The sequence below is a fragment of the Bolinopsis microptera genome, chromosome 5 (genome assembly GCF_026151205.1).
Source record: "Bolinopsis microptera isolate Bmic1 chromosome 5, MBARI_Bmic_1.0, whole genome shotgun sequence".
Lineage (NCBI taxonomy): Eukaryota > Metazoa > Ctenophora > Tentaculata > Lobata > Bolinopsidae > Bolinopsis > Bolinopsis microptera.
Genome location: NC_087076.1, coordinates 12,272,269 through 12,292,869, shown reverse-complemented (window position 1 = coordinate 12,292,869; position 20,601 = coordinate 12,272,269). Strand labels below are relative to the sequence as shown.

Sequence of the window (20,601 nt, the reverse complement as noted above, 5' to 3'; positions counted from 1 at the left end):
ACATTAAAACCCCAATTTACCGTGGAATTCGGACGTGTCACAGTTAAAATTTGAGTGAGTCGCCCTGTCAGGCTGTCAATAGGTGTCTAGGAGCTAGTCGGCTCGTAAATGTAAAACCACCGGATATGACCGGGGCCAGGGTTTCTAATAATAAATAATGATCATAGTTCCATACCTCAGCTCTGGTAGCTATTCCCACGATAGAAATCCTATCTTGATTCAAGTCCGTGATGAATGGATTTCCAGTAGATTTCATTCGAACTCGAATCATTTCGAGCTTATCTTGATAGCTTTGAGCTATTGTAAACAAAATTGCTCCTCTTCTCACTAACTATCGGACGATTTACGTACTAAATTTCGTGGTTTTCGAGTGTCACTATACTATTATACTAATGAACGTTATAAATTCGAGATCCTGGTGGAACCTACAGGTGGACATGACAAGGATTAAGTTTGACCCATTTTCCCGAGCTTAATTACTGTCAATAAACTAAATTATCACTTCTGCTTGAGCGAGCATGCTTTCTCTTTCACACAAAAACTCAGTTACATTCTTGAACGGTGCGAGAGTCTTGGTTATGTCTTTAGCTAACTCAGTCTCTCCTGCATCCAGCTTTAGATTGCCTAGCTCCAAGTCATCTAAAATTCTGTGCACTGCATCAGTTATCCGGTCATATCTTTCCAACATACTGCACAGCGAGCTCCAACGTGTTCTGCATAGTCAAGTTGCAGTCGGAGTTCCTTTCCGTGCTTCCATGCAGCTGACTGACGCCGAGTAAGGTATTTTGGCCGTTCTAACTTAAGACTTTTAGTTTTAAGAATTAAAGCAGCCGTATTGATCCTCCAAACCTACAACTTTTAAGAGCTAGAATTGGCCATATTTTGCCGTCAAAATACAACTTATACTGTTTTACTTCATGATTGGGCCGTAATAGAGGGTCGTCATTGATACGGATACCGGACTATCAAAGGCCAGGACCAGTTATGGTTGGATCCTGGTGAGCACGGATGGGACATGTCGTTACTAAAAATCAACAAGGATTGACTTAGGTCGTTTAGATTAGATTAGAGTGCAGGGAGAATTAACGATAGTTAATTTGGCAGGCTCTTGGATGCCTAGGATGAGGCATGTCGTTACTGGGAATCAGCAAGGGCTGATTCAGGGCACCAAGGTTAAGTTAAGGATAGGTCAAGGTACGGTCAACGCATGTTGACCGTACTCCGTCGTATTTTAATAAGGAGAATTCTTTTTTTGGGCGTTTTTAGGCGATATAAGTCTGGTCAATAGGGATTATAACCTAAGTTTGTAGAATTAAGCATGGTATTAGTAGGCAGTCTAATGTTTTGCCGCGATATGAGTTCGGCTAAGTTCGGCGAATTATTTGGTATTATGACGCAATTTAATATGTTGTCGCGATATTGTAGAATTGAGTATTTTATTGTTGGATAATTTATTATCTTGGGATCTTCGTTATCACGCTCGTTTCCGTTGTTCGCACCTCAAATTACTACAAATAATCAACGAATCTGAAGCAACGGTGACTGCTTACAAATGGCGCGAACGGTAGGATGACATGGTACAAAATTGCAGTTTAATTAGTTCAGGTAAGTAACTATTGGAAAGGGGGAAATTCAGAATGAAATAAGCCAGAATTGCAGTTGTGAGTGAGATAAGATAAATGATAAGAACTAATAAAGATAAGAGATATAAGAAATAAAAGCATCAATTAATATCGTCTAATTCAGCATGGAAAGAGTAAAAGTTAGTACGGCACGCAGAGATAGAAAGGCGATAATGGGACAGGAGGAGAATCAATCGGAAACAGAAAGCAGCTCGGGAAACAGCTCAGATAGCTCATTGGATACCAGTAGCTCGGAAGGAGAAGAAGAAGCAGAGTCTTGGAGAGTAAAGGAATTAAAACACGAGGACGAAATGGAAACAGAGGTGGAAAAAGGGGAATGGATGCAAGATGGACGGGTATGTATACCGCAATGGAGGAGATAAGGGATAGAAGAGACTACCTGAAATCGGAACGGATCAGTATTTTAGAAGAAAAGATGAAGATGTTAGAAAATACAAATTCTGTAATACTACTAATAGTAGGGAATCTACAATGGAAGATAAATAGCTTGGAGAAGATGGACGAAAAAAGATGAAAACGGGAACTAAAAGGAAAAAGAAAATTACAGATTAAGGTAAATGGAAAAAGAAGACAGATAAAAGACCCAGACATGAAAATGTAAAGTTGCCTACAGAAGAAATAAGGGGGACCTGCAGAAGAAGAGACAGTGATGGAAAGCTGGGAGAAAGATGGAAGACGGATAAATCTGGGAAAAAGACGCGTGAACAAATTGAAACAGAGGCATGGAGACGAGACAGAGGAAGAAAACACGTGAAGACATTGGAAGAAGGCACATGCTGACAATTCACAATATAGAGAGACACGTGGACACCTCATAAAAGACATATGGAGACGAGGAAGGAGACACGGGAAGACATTTGAAGGAGGCACGTGCGGACAGTAGAGAAAGACACGAGAACTCACTATAAAAGAGACAGGGGGACGAGGATGGAGACACGGGAAGACATTTGAAGGAAAACATGTTAGCATTAGAAGAGAGACAGGGAGACGAGGGAAGGAGACACGTGAAGAAATTTGAAGGAAACACATGCTAGCATTAGAAAAAGACATATGAAGGCATTAGACATATGAAGGCATTAGACATATGAAGGCATTAGAAGCTGGAGGGAAGGACAGTACGATAATAAGGGGACTGTAATGAGTGGAGACCAGGAACAGAGACATGGTGGGAGAGTAAAGACACGTGATAATCAAGAGAAGCGACAGTGAACAAGATAGATGCACAGTAAAATAAAGATAAAGAGATGTTGGAGAAGACCAGGAATGTTTGGGAACTTACCAGGTTGTAAAAGCATTCTATTAAGAGACGTTGAATCCAAAATGTTTTAAACCACTGTTCAAACCTAGAAAAGAAAAGATTTGATAGATGTGGAAGAGTAAAAATTGTGTAGATTAAATTAAGACTGGATTAAATAACTATTGGGGATTATTACCCCTAGGTAGTAAGCAAATCAACATCTCTGTTGTTGTGGCCTATGCTCCAACTGAGGGTGCAGAGGAGAGTGAGAAAGATAAGTTTTATAGGACACTCACAGATACATTTGATGGGCTACCTCGTCACGATATCAAGTTACTGCTCGGCGATTTTAATGCAAAAGTAACATCAGGCAGATATGGAAGTGAAGCGGTCATCGGTGGGGAATCACTCCATAGCTCATCAAATGACAACGGGACAAGACTTGTGGATTTCTGTGCGACGAACCAGCTTGTCATCGGGGAAACTCTCTTCGAGCACAAGAACATTCACAAGGGAACATGGCGGTCCCCCAACGGGCTCACCGTCAATCAGATAGATCATATCTGCATTGGAAAGCGGTTTCGTCAGTCACTTTTTGATGTTAGGGTATGTCGCGGGGCAGACATCGGCTCCGATCATTATCTGGTTCTAGGACTGCTGAAAATCAAACTTCAGTCAGTGACAAAGATCAACGCCAACAGGCCCAATGTGCCTGCCATTGAGCGCCTGAGGGATAGTACTACGGTTACAGAGTACAATGTGGCTCTTCAAAACCGATTTGCAAGTCTGGATAGTGAGGTCGACCTCGAGGATATGTGGCGTAATCTCAGTCAGACCGTCACTGATGTCTCACTGGAGGTACTAGGCAAAAGACCCCGGAAGGCAAAGGAGCAACACCTGTCACGGAAGACCATGAAGGATTTATTGATTGAGCGGGCACAATTTAAGCGCAAAGACCCAAACTCAGACGCTAACAGGTCAGAGTATTCTAAACTTAATAAGTTAGTCAAGAAAAGCAGCAAGCTAGACGACAATAACTGGGCAGTTAGAGTAGCTACTGATCTTGAGGAAGCTGCGAGCAAAGGTCAGCAGCGTGAGGTATGGGCAAAGATCAAGAAGATCTCTGGTAAGAACAAGAAGCCTCAAGCATCTTGTGTCCGGGAAAAGGACGGTAGGAAGATCACGGATCCCCAACAGCAGAGGGATAGGTGGAAGGAGCACTTTACTGAACTTCTGAACCCTCCATTATCAAGTGTCGACCTTGCCGACCTTGATACAGTACCACCCCAACCCCACTTTAATTCTCTCTCTTGTTCGGATGGACCACCCACCAGAGACGAGATTAGTTATTCCCTGACAAAGCTTAAGAACAACAAAAGCCCAGGAGTGGACGGGATAACTAACGAGCAACTGAAGTATGGTGCGAGTGCTCTAGTTGATCCACTAGAGTGTCTATTCAAGAAAGTGTGGGAAGAAGAGACTGTTCCTGAAGATTGGTTAAAGGGTGTGATCATTGTTATTGGGAAGAAAGGAGACACTTCAGTCTGCGGGAACAACAGAGGGATCACCTTAAGGTCTACAGCATCCAAGCTTTTTCAGATGATTCTTCTTAAGCGGTTACATGCTGGTATGAAGTGTCTTCTCAGGGAGAATCAGTGCGGATTTAGACAGAACCGCTCATGTATTGATCAGATTTATTCTCTCCGAACTATTATTCATAACTGTCTTGAGTTTAACATTCCTCTTTACATTAATTTTGTCGATTTCAAGGCAACGTTCGATTCTATCAGAAGGGACTTTATTTGGTGCAGTATGAGACACTATGGGCTGCCTGAAAAATATGTCAGAATATTTCAGTCATTTTTTGGGGGTACCATGAGTGCCGTGAGGGTTAATGGGGAGCTGACAGACTGGTTTGATGTTAACTCAGGCACAGGTCAGGGTGACATTCAAGCACCTCCTGTCTTTAATTTCTGCCTAAACTTTTCTGCATTTCTGGCTGAGACCAACAAGATCATCAGTCAAGGCGCAGTGCTGCAGAAAGAGATGAAGACGGTCGAGGAAAAGGTCATTCTGGACACCGATTATGCTGATGACATGGCTATTATGGACAACTCAGGGGAAGGCCTACAAGAGTCAACTGATCTATTAGTTCATTACAGCTCCTACGCTGGGCTCAGAATAAATGCAAAGAAGACCCAATGCATGGCTGTAAGCAAGTGCGCCTCCCAGCGACCTTTCATCAAGGATGATTGTATTGAGCTGTCGGTTGAGGGTGAACCCGTCGAGCAGGTTAGCAACTTTGTCTACCTGGGTGCAACTATCAGTGGGGATGGGACAATCAACAGAGACCTGGATGTCCGTATCCAGAAGGCTAATGGCGCCTTTCATCAGCTCTGGAACATTTGGAATAGCAGAACTATAAAGACTCCAACCAAGATCAGGATCTATAGGGCTGCTGTCCTCACCATCTTGTTGTATGGAGCTGAAGTCTGGAACACCACCAAAAAGCAGATGAAACGCTTCGAGGTTTTCCATCAAACCTCCTTGAGACTTTGAGAAGGATCCTTAGGATTAAATGGTTCTTTCATGTGACCAACGACGAAGTTCTTAGGAGGGCTGGCATCAAGTCTGTTGAGACTTTCATCAGTGCTGCCAGGCTACGTTGGTATGGACATGTAGTTAGAATGCCAGACTCTAGACTACCGAGGTTTCTGTTGAACTGGAAGCCAAATTATGGAAAGAGGTCAAGGGGCAGACCCCGTAAGAACTGGAAGTCCTGCGTACTCGAAGATGCTGCTAAGTTTACAGGCGTTGAAAACATCGACAATAACACAACAGAAGCTTTGGCTACCAACCGAGTACAGTGGAGACATATGTTACGCCGCCAACGCGATGTGTGTGATGCAGGCCACTCAAACGACTAGGAGGAGACCTTACCATGTAACATGTATGTATGTATGTAACCCCCCAGGAGCGGTAAAGAAAAGCTTATCAACATACCAGGAATCTACTCATCCGGAGAGGAGCTGCTCACCGTATCATCTTGGACAGGAAGATTTGGGGTGGCCGGGACAACAGGTGGATTGTGAAGGAGAACACGACGACGGATGACCAAACTTAAAGTTACACGTGAAGGAGGAGGGGGAGGATCACTGGAGGAACTAATTTCGGGAAATTGTACAGATCTAGGGTCAGACATAATTAAGACGGATAAAGTAAGTCAAGCCTTATATAATAGAAGAATTATAATAGACAATGGAACATAATATGAAGTGACAGCGAACAGATGGCCCACAATGGGGTTCTAAAAAGGAACAATTTTACTTAATTCTGGGAGAAATGTGTAAATTAGGAATGTGTTAATTAGGAAGTTTGTAAATAGGGAGAAATGCGTAAATTAGGAATTTTGTAAAGTAAATTGTAGTTTAAACAAAGTCTCGGGTCTTAAAGCAAACAAAAGTACGTAGAGATATAATGAACTTTTTAAAAAACAACGATTTTACAAGGTTCTGTACGTTGTGATACCATTATATATTATTAAAGTTTATTATCACATCGTGACCCCCGTTGTCATTTCACTAAGTCTCACTAGTATCGTGGCTACGATACAGCCGTGCACTCGTGCGCGGCAGGTCTACATTCTACAAGGTATGACAACTCTGATCTACATGAAGGTCAGTCTATAGGAGGCTATATTTCTTAAAGTTGGCAACTGTTAAGGAATTTGCCAATTAACTGTTAGTCCAACTTGAATAAGAGGAAACTTTGAATACTGGTTCTACAGAACTCAGTTAGTGTTTATAGATGCAGATCATTGTAATTGTAGTTGTACATCTGATTCTGCTGAACCCGAATAAGAGGAGACTTGGCAGACTGATTCTGTAGAACTCCGTTAGGAAAACATTCTAAACACATCACATGAGAAGATATGAGACCTCGATTGATTATCGATACTGGTTCTTAAAATTGACGCTTGGGACTTGATCTACAATCTATATGACTTTATCGCCATCCATAAATCACTCTACGCTGAACTGTCACGTGAATAAGTTTTAAACGTTTTCTATATCAATATAATGGCTCTGATAGACTATGAGTATGAGTGATCTAAGGCTAATCATGGATTATACAAACTTCCTGCACCGTCACTATCCGATCCTACATCCTAGCAGTAGATTGCCGGCTCATAAAAAATATAATAAGTCTTACCTATAAATAAAAAAATTCGCCGCACTTTTCACAAAATTTTCCCGCGTGTACTATATAAGTATACTATACTATATTATAATAGTATTACACAGTTTGCAGTTGCCTCTGATCTGATCTTGTATCACATCGTGACCCTCATTGTCGTTTCACTAAGTCTCACTAGTATCGTGGCTACGATACAGCCGTGCACTCGTGCGCGGCAGGTCTACATTCTACAACGCATGACAACTCTGATCTACATGAAGGTCAGTCTATAGCTAGGAGGCTATATTTCTTAAAGTTAAAGTTGGCAACTGTTAATGAATTTACCAATTAACTGTTAGTCCAACTTGAATAAGAGGAAACTTTGAATACTGGTTCTACAGAACTCAGTTAGTGTTAGATGCAGATCATTGTAATTGTAGTTGTACATCTGATTCTGCTGAACCCGAATAAGAGGAGACTTGGCAGACTGATTCTGTAGAACTCCTTCAGGAAAACATTCTAAGCACATCACATGAGAAGATGTGAGACCTCCATTGATTATCGATAATTATCGGCCGCTAATAATAATATTGGTTGGTAACTCTAGCCTGATTCAAAGAGAACAGATTGTAAAATAATTTAATCTAGGACTACTGGGAAACACCGGTCTTGTTGATGTAGTATGTACAAACAAAATTCTTATAAATTTAAAGATTTTGTCCTGACCTGCTTCATACGCTTCTCTTGCATATCTTTGCATTTCGAATCTTGTGCAAGTTCTAGGTTCAAGAGCGAAGGGAAATTCTGGTAAGTCAATGAAGCCTTGGACACTGGCATCGGGGGTCATGAACGCAAGAGGCTGGATCATGAAATGTACCTGAAACAACAATTTCGTTAATATTTTAGCTATATTCTGGCCCATCGCGTAAAATTTAAACTTAAAGAGTTTAGTTTTAGTCTAGCTTTCAGTTTAGTTATTTCAGCGAGAATGATATTAGTTATAAAACTAAAATTTACAAACCTTATCAAAACCAGCTGCTTTGACATTTTTAATCATCTTCTTAACCGCTTTTATACATCTGAATGGATCGTAATGGCAGTTGATTCCGATAACATCAGCGCCTGCTCGTGCCAACTTTACTCCGCACTCTCCAGTTGGGACACCGTGAACATCAGTATCCTCGTTGATGCAGAGACTGGCGCATACGGGAACTCCGGGCATGAAGTCTTTGACGGCTTCTACGTGCCACTCAGCCTCCTCCACATGGTCGTAGTACTGAAACGTAGCAAATTACAAATTCTGTCAGACCATAAAATGGTGCAAAGGACTAAGGAGTGAAATGTAACGGATAACAATACTGTTAGGTGGGTCCCGGGACTTGCGGGAATTCCAGGAAACGAAAGAGCGGACAAACTAGCCAGAGAGTAGAGACGGCTAACTCACAATCGTCCCAGGTCCTGAGCCATTCATCAGTATATCTGAAGGAGCGATTAAGACGGCAGTAAAGGATTAAGGAGTACTTACACGGAATCCATCTCCACAGATACAGAAACATGGCACTAAGTGAGAAGGGGAAGATCCCTCTCACAATCCTACTCACCAAATATAAGTACAGGAATCTTGGACTCGCAAGAGATCATCAAAGGTGAATAACCTGGCTCTTCACAGGACAAAGCCCCCTGGCCAATTTTACATCTCCTCGTTGTTAACACTGTCCAGTGTCCAGAAGAGGAAGAAACTTCAGAACACCTCGCTGTATAAGATACATGACCATTAGGTTGAGAACTTCCGATAATATTTTTCTGACCTGGGAAGATGTAGTCCCAGCTAAACTCAGCACGGTTATAAAATATATCGAGGCAATCAATCGCCTATTTTTTGGGAGGATCTTCTCGACGATCCTATTGACCACTATTCCACACCTAGGAAAACTTGCAGATTATTAGGGATTGACCGTCCCTGGAAGTCCCTGTCTCCACGTCGTTAACCCAGTGGGGTTGCACCAGGGGCGGTGGTAACAGACCGTCAAGACTCTTGCTTGGACTTGGAGTCTGTTGTCGATATCTATGTTTAATATATTTATGGTATATAATTTGGGATTTTGGGAGTCTCTCTCTCCATGAGCAGCAGGAGTTGGAGACATAGGGACGCGTTGTGAAAGCCACCTAAAGGAAGGCTTACAGTCGACGCCGACTAATCAGAAGAAGACTCAATACCACAGTTAAATTATGATCGAGGAAGATTTGTTAACCAGCTTAAACTCTTAAAGGTTAAAAATAAACCTACATGGACAACTCACCTCGCAAATCATAAGATCAACCCCGGTCTCTTTAAAGACTGCGCACTGTTTCCTGACCTCAGCCTGCACCAGGGCCTTGTCAGTGGTATTCATGTAGGTGGGAGTTTGGGATACTCCTCCAGCTACAAGAGATCCTTCTGGGTAGGCTACTTCTTTTACTATGTCACAGGCAGCTTGGTTAATTGCTTTTACCTGCAGACGAAGGATACGTGGTTTAAAATTAAAAATAGTTGTCAGAAGAATAAAAGCAGAGGTTCTTTGTCATAAAAACCATATAAAAACCATATACATAACCATATTTCGATTCAATATAAAAACTTCATTTGTCATTGCTGATCGAAAGTCAAATATGCACAACAACCTTGACAGAAATCGCCAGCTCTACAAAACTTACCCCATAGGAACCTGCACTGTTTCCTCGGTTCTTCAACTTGTCCTCACTGGCGTAGAAAGTGAAAGCTTGGCAAACGTCCGACCCTGCCCTCAGGAATTCTCTGTGAAGTTGTTTCACGGCCTGAACGAGGGGAAAGGTCATTATTTACTTGGTATCAAACTCAAAATAAAGCTTCAGGTGCAGATTTTACTATCTTTTAAAGTTTGGGAGCTGACATGGTAATAGTACGAAAAAAAGGTTAAAAGACTACACGTGTGCTGCTGGCGCGTGTTTGTTCTTAGCACCATTATTTGGCCTTGTTAGAATGTTGCAACTGTGCACAGAAATGGATCTGAGATCCAGTTTCAAAGTTTGAAACTGTTTTTGAGATGGAGAGTAAACTATGGACTTCAATTTTACAACATTTAGCCGTTTCAAATCTTGAAACTGTGCACAGAAATGGATCTGAGATCCAGTTTCAAAGTTTGAAAATGCATTTGAAATGGAGAGTGAACCCTGGCCGCTTATACTTTGCGTTACTTCGCGATTTGAAAGACGACTGTGGCTATAAAAGGAAAAGAATCATTCTTCCTTGTGTTCCAAATGGACTATTGAAATCACGAAATCCCTGTCTTTATAGTTATACTTATTTTTCCAACTATAATTTAAATTGTTAAATAGCTGTCGAATTTGATGTACATACCTCTGGGTGTTCAATCACAGCCTGGGGAGTCCAGGGTCCAGCTTCAACATATCCTCGTTTCTCAAGAGCGACCACAAACCCACCATCTCCAATCACTGGTCCTCTATCCAACCTCTCCAAAAATCCCTGCGATACGGATAATGAACTTATTTATCTTTACTGTAAGTGTAAACAAACAAGGGCTGCAAGATACTAACCCTTTCAAAAATAGAAAATATCAGCTTTAAAAAGTAGCCAGATTCGGGAGATTACATGAAATTTAATAAAAGAAAATTATCCCAGTTTCACTATAAGTATACTGGGCGGCGCTCAGCCTGTCATTCCGCCTAATCTCTACTCTATGATTATGAATATCTTACTATATATAAAGCGAGACGATATATATATATATATATCTGTGCCATTTTACTGACACCACGGCATCAACTTTAACGCGACTTTCCGCATAAACCGTAAAAGATATACAACTGGAACTTTTTTGGCTGGGTCAAATGCTTTAATGGCCTTCAAATGAGCATGAAAAAATAAAAAATTGGCCAAGGAATAATGATTTTAGAACCGAAAATTTGGACCCCCAAGTGGTGTCAAAAACGCCAATTAAATAGGTAATAATTATTTTAGTATTTTGAGTCTTGACACCGTTTAGGGTTATATTATACGGGTTCCTGCTAGTAAATATAATAGCCTGAGGTCCCCAGGTAAAGTTTCACTATATGATATTACTGGGCGGCGCTCAGCCTGTCAGTCCGCCTAATCTTTATCCGGAATGTTTATGAACATAATAGCCTGGGGTCCCCAGGTAATATATGATATAGTGGGACTAAGAATTTATAGAATTTATAGTACATGCAGAGAAACTTAGGCGGTGATAATATTGATGGGGAGGGTTCTATATAATACTAATAGTTTCATGATCATTATACTCATAGTCATACTCATAGTCATAGGGAACGAGCATTTTACCCCTCAAAAATCTCGTAAAGTTTACAGTTACACTTACACTTCACGACTCAGCATTCTAATGATAATAATCAAAATTTCTACTTTTTATTTTATTCAGTCGAGTTAGAGTTTTAGGTCAAATTTGTGGTTACTGTTGGGGGCATAAAAAGGGAAATGCGTAGGGGCAGAGTTCAAAGAGCAGAGTCGGAGGTGAAAAGCTATGAGGTTACCGCGTTGGGGGGGGGGGGGGGGGGGGGAAGGTAAAACTAAAAAGAAGTCTAAACTCTTCCTTACCCCGGTTGCTCGTGTCATGATGTCTTTGGTGACAAACTAATGATATTGTCCTGATATTATAATATATAGAACCTTAAAACCAATCTAACCATAATTTCGAGTTAGAAACCCAATACGTGCGATGGAACCATTACAATAAAATCGAAGTCACAAACGAACAGGGTTATAATAATTCAGGTATATAAAACCGGTTGTTTTCCTTATTGTAATCGCCTTATACAAGATTGAGCAGTCAAAAGGTATTTTTTTCAATACTCGCATACTTTTTATTAAATCACATATTCATGATTGTACTACGGGCTGGACAAAATCAGCTTTTACAGACCACAAACGTACTGAATAGGTCACATCAAAATCTAATTGCGCTTGATACTATAGTATTATTTTTTTAAATATATATATAATTTGACCAAAACCCATAATCATGAGTAGAGTGGACCGCGGCCAGTGTCTCTCTTTCCCAAACAAAATAAATGATATTAATTTGAATGACCGTCTGCAAATGCAAAATGATACCGAGATGTTAATCGGTCGCTCGCTTTTCCCGTTCATTCACGGCTTACGAATATTATCTCTTTTTGATTATAATGTCAGGGTACTTTACAAAGTCGAAATGTAAACTCATAACTTCATTAATATTAATAAGGAGGTAATTTCAACGATTTCGAAATTTAACCTTTGAAAACATTTCCTTGTGTTTAAGTAGACATGAGTATGGCACTTTTTACTCATTCAAGTTAGCATTAAATTTATATATATATATAATGCCATTTAAATGTCGTGGGAAAGCAGAATTTATTCTTAATAACGAATGAGCAAAATTCTCACCTTTCGCACGTGCAAACTTTGAGCGGACGTTGCGTGCGCATAAAATATTAAATCACCGTACATTTTTGCATAGTGGTATTTTATATATAGTTTGATAAGCGTGCACAGTTTCAAAAGATTTCAAAAAAAATAACTTGGATCACAACGTGACTCCAAAGTTGATAAAAATCGTGAAAATACCAATTTTCAGTGATTTTAACAATTTTCTATCATTTTGGGCGTGTCCTCACGTGTGCAACTTTTTTATTTTCAACTTTAAAATTATCCTATGACACAATTTAGACCTTTAGGAAGCAAAATTGAGCTCCACATCCCAAGGGATGGCCCAACACCAGAGAATACTAGATCGTAAAATTAGCGTTTTTATAAAATTATTCGTCAAAAAAGCTCTAACTTTAATAGCGAAAATCTTTATGAAGGATCAGCAAGCTAAAAAAACTTTCCTCAAATTTTGAATGTAATTACAACTCCTTGATGGTGTAAAATCAATTTTAAAAGTTATTAATTGTCAAAAGTAAAGTTTTAAAAACGGTTAACTTGATGACGACATCAAGGAGTGTTGAAGACGACTTTGGCGGCCGAGATGGCCGCCAATTTTCACTGAAAATTTTGAATTAAAAAATTAATTATACAATTAATCACAAAATAAAAACGATTTTCAATTTGATTTGTAAAATGATTTTAAAATTTAGATAAAAAACGATTTTCATATTGAAATTGAAAACGATTCTCATTTTGAAAACGATTTTGAGTTTGATTTTGATTTCAATTTTGATTTCAATTTTGATTTCAATTTTGATTTTGATTTTGATTTTGAAAACGATATTGATTTTGATTTTGAAAACGATATTGATTTTGATTTTAAAATGATAAAAACGATATTGATTTTGATTTTGAAAACGATATTGACTTTGTACTTCGAAGAAATTTAGACGAGTAACATCCGTCAATACTTACTATGCTACGCACGGTAGAGCACAGCAAGGCCGACCAAGACAAAGCTATACTTGTCTATGTTACTGAAGGAAGTTGGGACACAATCTAAAGAGGAACTGCGAACCCTGATGCGGGACAGGGATATCGATATATGGAAGGGGTTATCTGGCGTAGATCGGACTTTTTATAGTTCCGACATAGATTTAACTTTAACACTGCCATAATCTATCCGGAATGGATTAATAATTTTATAACAAATCCTGCCAAGTTAATAGAAAAACTGCCGATTTAACTTCAACACTGCCATAATCTATCCGGAATGGATTGTTAATTTTATAACAAATCCTGCCAAGTTAATAGCAAATCCTGCCAAATAACAAATCCTGCCAAGTTAATAGCAAATCCTGCCAAATAACAAATCCTGCCAAGTTTATAGCAAATCCTGCCAAATAACAAATCCTGCCAAGTTAATAGCAAATCCTGCCAAATAACAATAACTTGGCAGGCTGCCAAGTTAATAACTTCGCAATTAAGTAGGCAGGATTATCGTTAAATTCGCAGTGGCAATGGGTGGAACACTGGAACTGGAAGGGGCCTCATTTAAGAATGTGTCTAAGTCTTCACTGTGTAGTGTGTCGTAATTCTATGTGACTGGAAATTGACGAAAATATGTACGGTGTATGAATCTGAAAAGAATGTGATATATCCTGGTTCCTTTATAGCGTTTATTATTTATTATTGCGCATTGAGCTGCTGAGTGCTGTGTAAACTGTGGCCGATCGGGAGAGACTCGAGGATCGAGGGACAATAGTCTTGCTCTGGAATTTCCATTCACACACTACACCATTCACATTCTCGACAATTTCCTGGAATCTGCTTTCACAAGCATTTCTTAATCCACTCCCACTCGCCTGCTGAGTGCTTGACCACTAGACATAAAGTTGACCACTAGACATATAAAACTTGACCACTAGACATTAACTTGACCACTAGACATTAACTTGACCACTAACTTGACATTAACTTGACCACTATAAGTATATGTCTATTTTTATACCCTATCGGACCTTATTTGGACGGACATTACATGAACGGACATAATTATGAACGGACATTAATATGAACGTTCGAAGGCATTCAAAACCATCAAAAATCCGAATTTTTTTGACGTTTTTTTGACTTTTTAAAATTTCAGCAAATGATTTTTAAATCCATATTTTATACAGTTAGTAAGAAAAGCAGTCATTGAGCAGTAAAAATGTTTAAAAATGTGTACATGATCAGTGTCTAATATCACATATCATCTTCATCAAATGGGTTTTCGTGCATGAAATAGTCTATGCTTAAAGCATCAGTGATTTCTAGCTTTATGGAAACCTTTTTTTATCAAACTACCCCGGTCCTGCATTTCAGTGTTAACTTTTACAAGCCATTCGGCGTGAAGTGGTTTTATCTTAGACAACTTAAGGTTAACCTTAACATCACGTGGAGCTTTCCTAGCACTGTTTCATTACCGCCCCCGAGTAATATGAACTATAACAACGTCGGACAATGTCCTTGGCAACACGATTTACCCATAATATCTAGAGGCTGGAAGTCAAGTTTGTCATGCTGGCGGGGACTAGTTCATGAACTATGTTGTTGAGTGCCATAATTTCGTTGACTTTTTTCCGTCAAGTGACTCTTGAAAACAACATATACTAGTAGTATGAGTAGTAGAGTTTTCTGTGCCTCCGGCAGACCAAGGAGAACCTTTCCGTCGTTAACTTATTTACGGCACAATAAAGTTCTCAAAGTTGTCATATTCTGGACAAAAAGTTCGAAATGGAAAAATGTTTGAAAAAATTTCAACGGACTTTAACTTGGACGGACATTAATTAACCAGACTTTATTTGAACGGACATTAAGATGAACGCTAGGGCCTCCAGCGTTCAAGTAATGTCCGTCCAAATAAGGTCCGATAAGGTAGACATATAATAGATTATGAAATGGTGCAGTAGGTGAAATCAGTGCTGTTATTGATTGTCACTTCTCAGATACTTGTCACAAACGTCGTCGGATCTTTAGTTATTGATTTGTGTTTTGCTTGTTATTGAACAATGGACCGCTTTCTAAAACTTCCTGCGGACAAATCGCCGGGACCTTCGTATAGTAAACGGTCGACCGTTTCAAAACAGGGTAATGTAAATTGTGACTGCACCGTTAAAGTGGCTGAATTTGGGAAAGCGACGTTCTACGCAAACAAGGGGAAGTGTAGATAAATGATTGTTGATTGTTGGCAAAATTTAATATCATGTCATGAGCTATGTCATATTTTGTTGTTATGGACCCCCATCAGCCTGTGTCGAATGATAATATGATGAGATCACATCATCATGTGTCATGGGACATGAGCCGATCAAATTGAATAGTTAACGAATATATGATTATGACATCTAATTTAGCACTGTAGTTACAATAAAGACAAAGTTACATGCGAAATAACGAATTATACCTGCTCATTACCCGAAACGGGACAAGGACAAAAGAAAATCGCGATTATTTAGGCCAAAAATCGCGGCGCCGCAACAAGTCAAACTAGGCAAAATCGCGGTGAATTTGCGGCGAAAGATAATGTATTTGCAGAGCTAAGTTAGATGTCATAAATTCGTTAACTAGCTTGTAGTTGATAGTATAGTTAGATTAGGGAGCGACTGGCTCGTCAGGCAAAAAAATGGCATTTATATTAATAATCGTTAGTGTGTACTGATCAGCTATAGTAGTGTTAAGATCTAAACAGACTCTTCTTCATTTCATGATGCCTACGATTGAAACATTGTCAGGTTAGAAAACAGTAAGAGGTACGTGGCTGGTTTTTTCGGTATAGAGCCTACAAAACTCTGACGTAGCCCAATAGCCTAAGTTTTTTAATCGGGATCAGTTTAATTCCGACCGGGACCGGGACCTGGATTTTCACGATGTTTCTATGCTGAAATGGAAATTTTTTAGTAACCTTCGTATAAAGCAGAGGATGACAACATTGATATCAATATCGTTATATGAATATCTTTGGATGAAGATGAGCCTGAAATCTAATCAATCCTTCGAGTTTCAATTTTCGTTTCGATTAGTTCGATTCTTAACAGTCGTTTCGTTTGTCTAAGTCAAAGCAATAAAATATGAATTTGAAGCTAAATTGGATTAAAAAGATCGAAAATCTGTTTTTAAAATCCCGGCTAATATCCCGGCCAAAACGGTAATCCCGACTGGGACCGCGACCGGGACCGCGACAAAAACGCCAAATCCCGGTCGAGCTCTGAGTATGCTTTGACTGAGCGATTTCATACTTTTGTACCGTTTTAACTACCAAAATGTAATGGGTTTTTAGAATATAAAAGTATAGGCGGTTTATAGGTACCGTAGGCCTTGGTTTGTCATACGTTGCACTTGCATGTATGACCCGCCGCACACGAATGCGCGGCTCCCCCAGCCCCCTGTCACCTGTATCGTAATGAAACGACCGTGGGTGTCACGACGTGATACAAGCCTTGGTTACACTAGTATAACATAATCTCGAATATATTAATGCTATAAAACAGCTTACTGGAAGCAGAGGCACATATTAGGTGCGATGGGTGCGGGATCGCACAATTTACCGTTTTCCGCACATGTCCGCATAATTTATTGTTTTCCGCACATGTCCGCACATTTTGTAATTTTCTGCATATTTCTGCATAATCTAGCATTTTCCGCGTAATTTCGCATAATTTTGAAATTTTCGCGTTAAGATTTTCGAGTGTAAAAACCAAAATATGTTATAGTCGGGCCCTTTTAGGACCGTGACTCAGGCCCTTTCGGGACCCTGACCCAGGCCCTTTTAGGACCGTGATTCAGGCCTTTTCGGGACCGTGACCCAGGCCCTTTTGGAACTCATACCTAGGCCACGTGACCTAGTTACCACGTGACACAGGCCCTTTCGGGACCCTGACCCAGGCCCTTTCGGGACCGTGACCCAGGCCCTTTTGGAACTCATGCCTAGGCCACGTGACCCAGTTACCACGTGACACAGGCCCTTTCGGGACCCTGACCCAGGCCCTTTCGGGACCGTGACCCAGGCCCTTTTGGAACTCATGCCTAGGCCACGTGACCCAGTTACCACGTGACACAGGCCCTTTCGGGACCCTGACCCAGGCCCTTTCGGGACCGTGACCCAGGCCCTTTTGGAACTCATGCCTAGGCCACGTGACCCAGTTACCACGTGACACAGGCCCTTTCGGGACCCTGACCCAGGCCCTTTCGGGACCGTTACCCAGGCCCTTTTGGGACCGTGACCCAGGCCCTTTCGGGACCCTGACCCAGGCCCTTTTAGGACCGTGATTCAGGCCTTTTCGGGACCGTGACCCAGGCCCTTTTGGAACTCATACCTAGGCCACGTGACCTAGTTACCACGTGACACAGGCCCTTTCGGGACCCTGACCCAGGCCCTTTCGGGACCGTGACCCAGGCCCTTTTGGAACTCATGCCTAGGCCACGTGACCCAGTTACCACGTGACACAGGCCCTTTCGGGACCCTGACCCAGGCCCTTTCGGGACCGTGACCCAGGCCCTTTTGGAACTCATGCCTAGGCCACGTGACCCAGTTACCACGTGACACAGGCCCTTTCGGGACCCTGACCCAGGCCCTTTCGGGACCGTGACCCAGGCCCTTTTGGAACTCATGCCTAGGCCACGTGACCCAGTTACCACGTGACACAGGCCCTTTCGGGACCCTGACCCAGGCCCTTTCGGGACCGTGACCCAGGCCCTTTTGGAACTCATGCCTAGGCCACGTGACCCAGTTACCACGTGACACAGGCCCTTTCGGGACCCTGACCCAGGCCCTTTCGGGACCGTTACCCAGGCCCTTTTGGGACCGTGACCCAGGCCCTTTCTGGACCGTTACCCAGGCCCTTTCGGGACCGTGATCCAGGCCCTTTCGGACCGTGACCCAGGCCCTTTCGGGACCGTGACCCAGGCCGTTATGAAAACCTCGTCGTTACCATACTTTGATTATAGTTTATCAGTTATCATTCGTAACTTCACCACATCATCTGATTACTCTAAGTCACTGTTCTCAGATAACTGAATCTCAATATACTAGGTTCAATCATGGTCTTAGTAAAGAACTACACCCTCAGTAACACATAAACAGACCTATTTTTGATAAGAGCGGCGGTTATACGTTTAGAATTTCCAAAGTCCTTGAGAAAATGCAAAAGAAAACCGCACAATTCCCGCACAAATTTCGAAAAAATCGCCGCACATTTGCCGCATAATTGGTAAAAATTTACCGCAACTTACCGCACATTTTACCTTTATAGTCGGGTGCGGTACCGCATAATTTCGATTTTTTTACCGCACCTAATATGTGCCTCTGAGTCTGGAAGTTATATTGGTCAATTATGTGTTGAGTATGTACAAATTGTATAAGCATAGCAATGCAACTTAGACAAATAAACACCAGCGATTCAAGCTGTAACTTACTCGTTGTTATACGAATTATGAATTTGGGATACACTTGTTCATAGGATTAGAGTAATACTAATGACATTTGCTAGTTGGTTTGTGTGTAGATAGTAAGTCTGTGCGGCTTCTAGTGATAATAGAAAATTATTATAATTATTCCGTAAGAATTATTATAAAAGTTATGTTTATATAGAAACAAGGAGAGTAACTTACATATTGTAATTGAGGCACATTCCTTGTACCTATCGAGAATGACTCGGACCGAAAATTTTTCTGGAAACTACTTTTGTTCATGTTTCATGCTACCCTGATCATTATGAGCCGAAAATACTTTTTTGGTCCGTACCTACATTCGAAAGGCTGTGGATGTGATTAGTTCCATATAATTATAAAGAACTTAAGCGCTTTTAAAGGACCAGTTAACTCAAAAAAAAGTTATCCTCATATTTTGACAGATTGTGACAAATAGCAAACTGAGCAACGAGTCGAAATTCCTAAATCTCTAACTGCTCTCTAACGCGTGTAATTAGCGTTTGTATTATTTTGGCGATGACGTCATAAAGTCCCTTGCGCGCACAGAAGAGCTCGTGAGACTGTATTTTACAGGTAAAAATGGACATAATACAATGTTTCTCCCCTAAATAGGTAACTCGAAAAATAAGTGTTTTAGGGTACATGTTGCTTCATAAGTTGTACATAAACATGGCCATTCTGCACAATTTGCAATCATTCAAAAATCTGTAGGGCCTTCATAGCCCAATTTACAAGATACCCATACTTTTGCATGATTTCTGGAACCGGAAATCAGTTTTTCGCCAATAACTGAAAAAGTAAGCACTTTAAGGCATCTGTTTCTTCGTAAGTCATATATAAATATGCTAATTGCGGTTCTTTTGCACCCTGTCTAAAGACTCTATCACGATCCTATCGAAAATGGGCTCAGCACCACGCCCAAAATGGTTTTTGGCAAATTTCTCGAAGAGTAAGGATTTTAGGCCATGTGTTGCTCAGTAACTCCTATATAAACATGCATATGCCGCTTCGTTTAAGCCTATTTAGAAGTCTACGACCTTCAGAAGCAAAGGGTCGGTTACGTTATTGGGTCAATATCGGCGTGGTCAATATGTCTCCAACCGAAAATCGTTTATTCATACTTTTGAGAAGGTCTTTGCAAAATTTCGTGAGTATACGAAAATTTGCAGGTTCAATTCCATAAATGTCCTTAAATGACTGGACTACACTAGTTTAGAGTTAACTTTAGAGAAACTCATAAATCATTATTATCTAAAATTAAGCTGTCAGTGTCCATGATCAACCTATGGCTACAATGTTTTACATGAAAATTGAAATGTAAAAATCAGGAGTAATATAATAAGTGTATTTCTAGATTAAAGTGCTATCTCATAGTTTAAGAATTGTATAGATTAACGTATGTCGTTTAGCCATCTAAGAATCGATCGTGCCGCAATATATATGGCCAAAGAATAATAGGGTCTTGGAAATTCTATATTTGTTCAGTGGGTCGATTGACTGAACACGTTTGCACTTGGTATTTAATTTTACCAGTAGTTTATTTATGTTATGTACCTACCGATGATCATACAAGTAGGACGATAACTAGGTAAGTCACATTCAAAACACACCGCTCACCGTACACTCCAATCAGTATTACGTATACCGGGTAT

General features: G+C 40.6%; 2 protein-coding genes across 7 annotated transcripts in view; both read right to left on the bottom strand.

The window, feature by feature from the left end:
* Positions 1-20,601, bottom strand: part of LOC134815965 (secretagogin-like) — an 85,627-nt gene that overhangs the window by 39,089 nt on the left and 25,937 nt on the right. The gene's annotated exons all lie outside the window — the stretch shown is intronic.
* Positions 1-20,601, bottom strand: part of LOC134815963 (betaine--homocysteine S-methyltransferase 1-like) — a 39,906-nt gene that overhangs the window by 5,567 nt on the left and 13,738 nt on the right. For 2 of the 5 annotated variants that reach the window (XM_063824596.1, XM_063824599.1), the window contains exons 2-6: positions 10,433-10,558; positions 9,751-9,870; positions 9,357-9,548; positions 8,078-8,332; positions 7,783-7,933 (exon numbers count right to left, since the gene is read on the bottom strand). The exons of the other annotated variants lie outside the window; for them this stretch is intronic. In XM_063824596.1, coding sequence (XP_063680666.1) covers positions 7,783-7,933; positions 8,078-8,332; positions 9,357-9,548; positions 9,751-9,870; positions 10,433-10,558 — 844 coding nt within the window. The remainder of the gene's footprint in view (positions 1-7,782; positions 7,934-8,077; positions 8,333-9,356; positions 9,549-9,750; positions 9,871-10,432; positions 10,559-20,601) is intronic. 5 annotated transcript variants of the gene reach the window in all.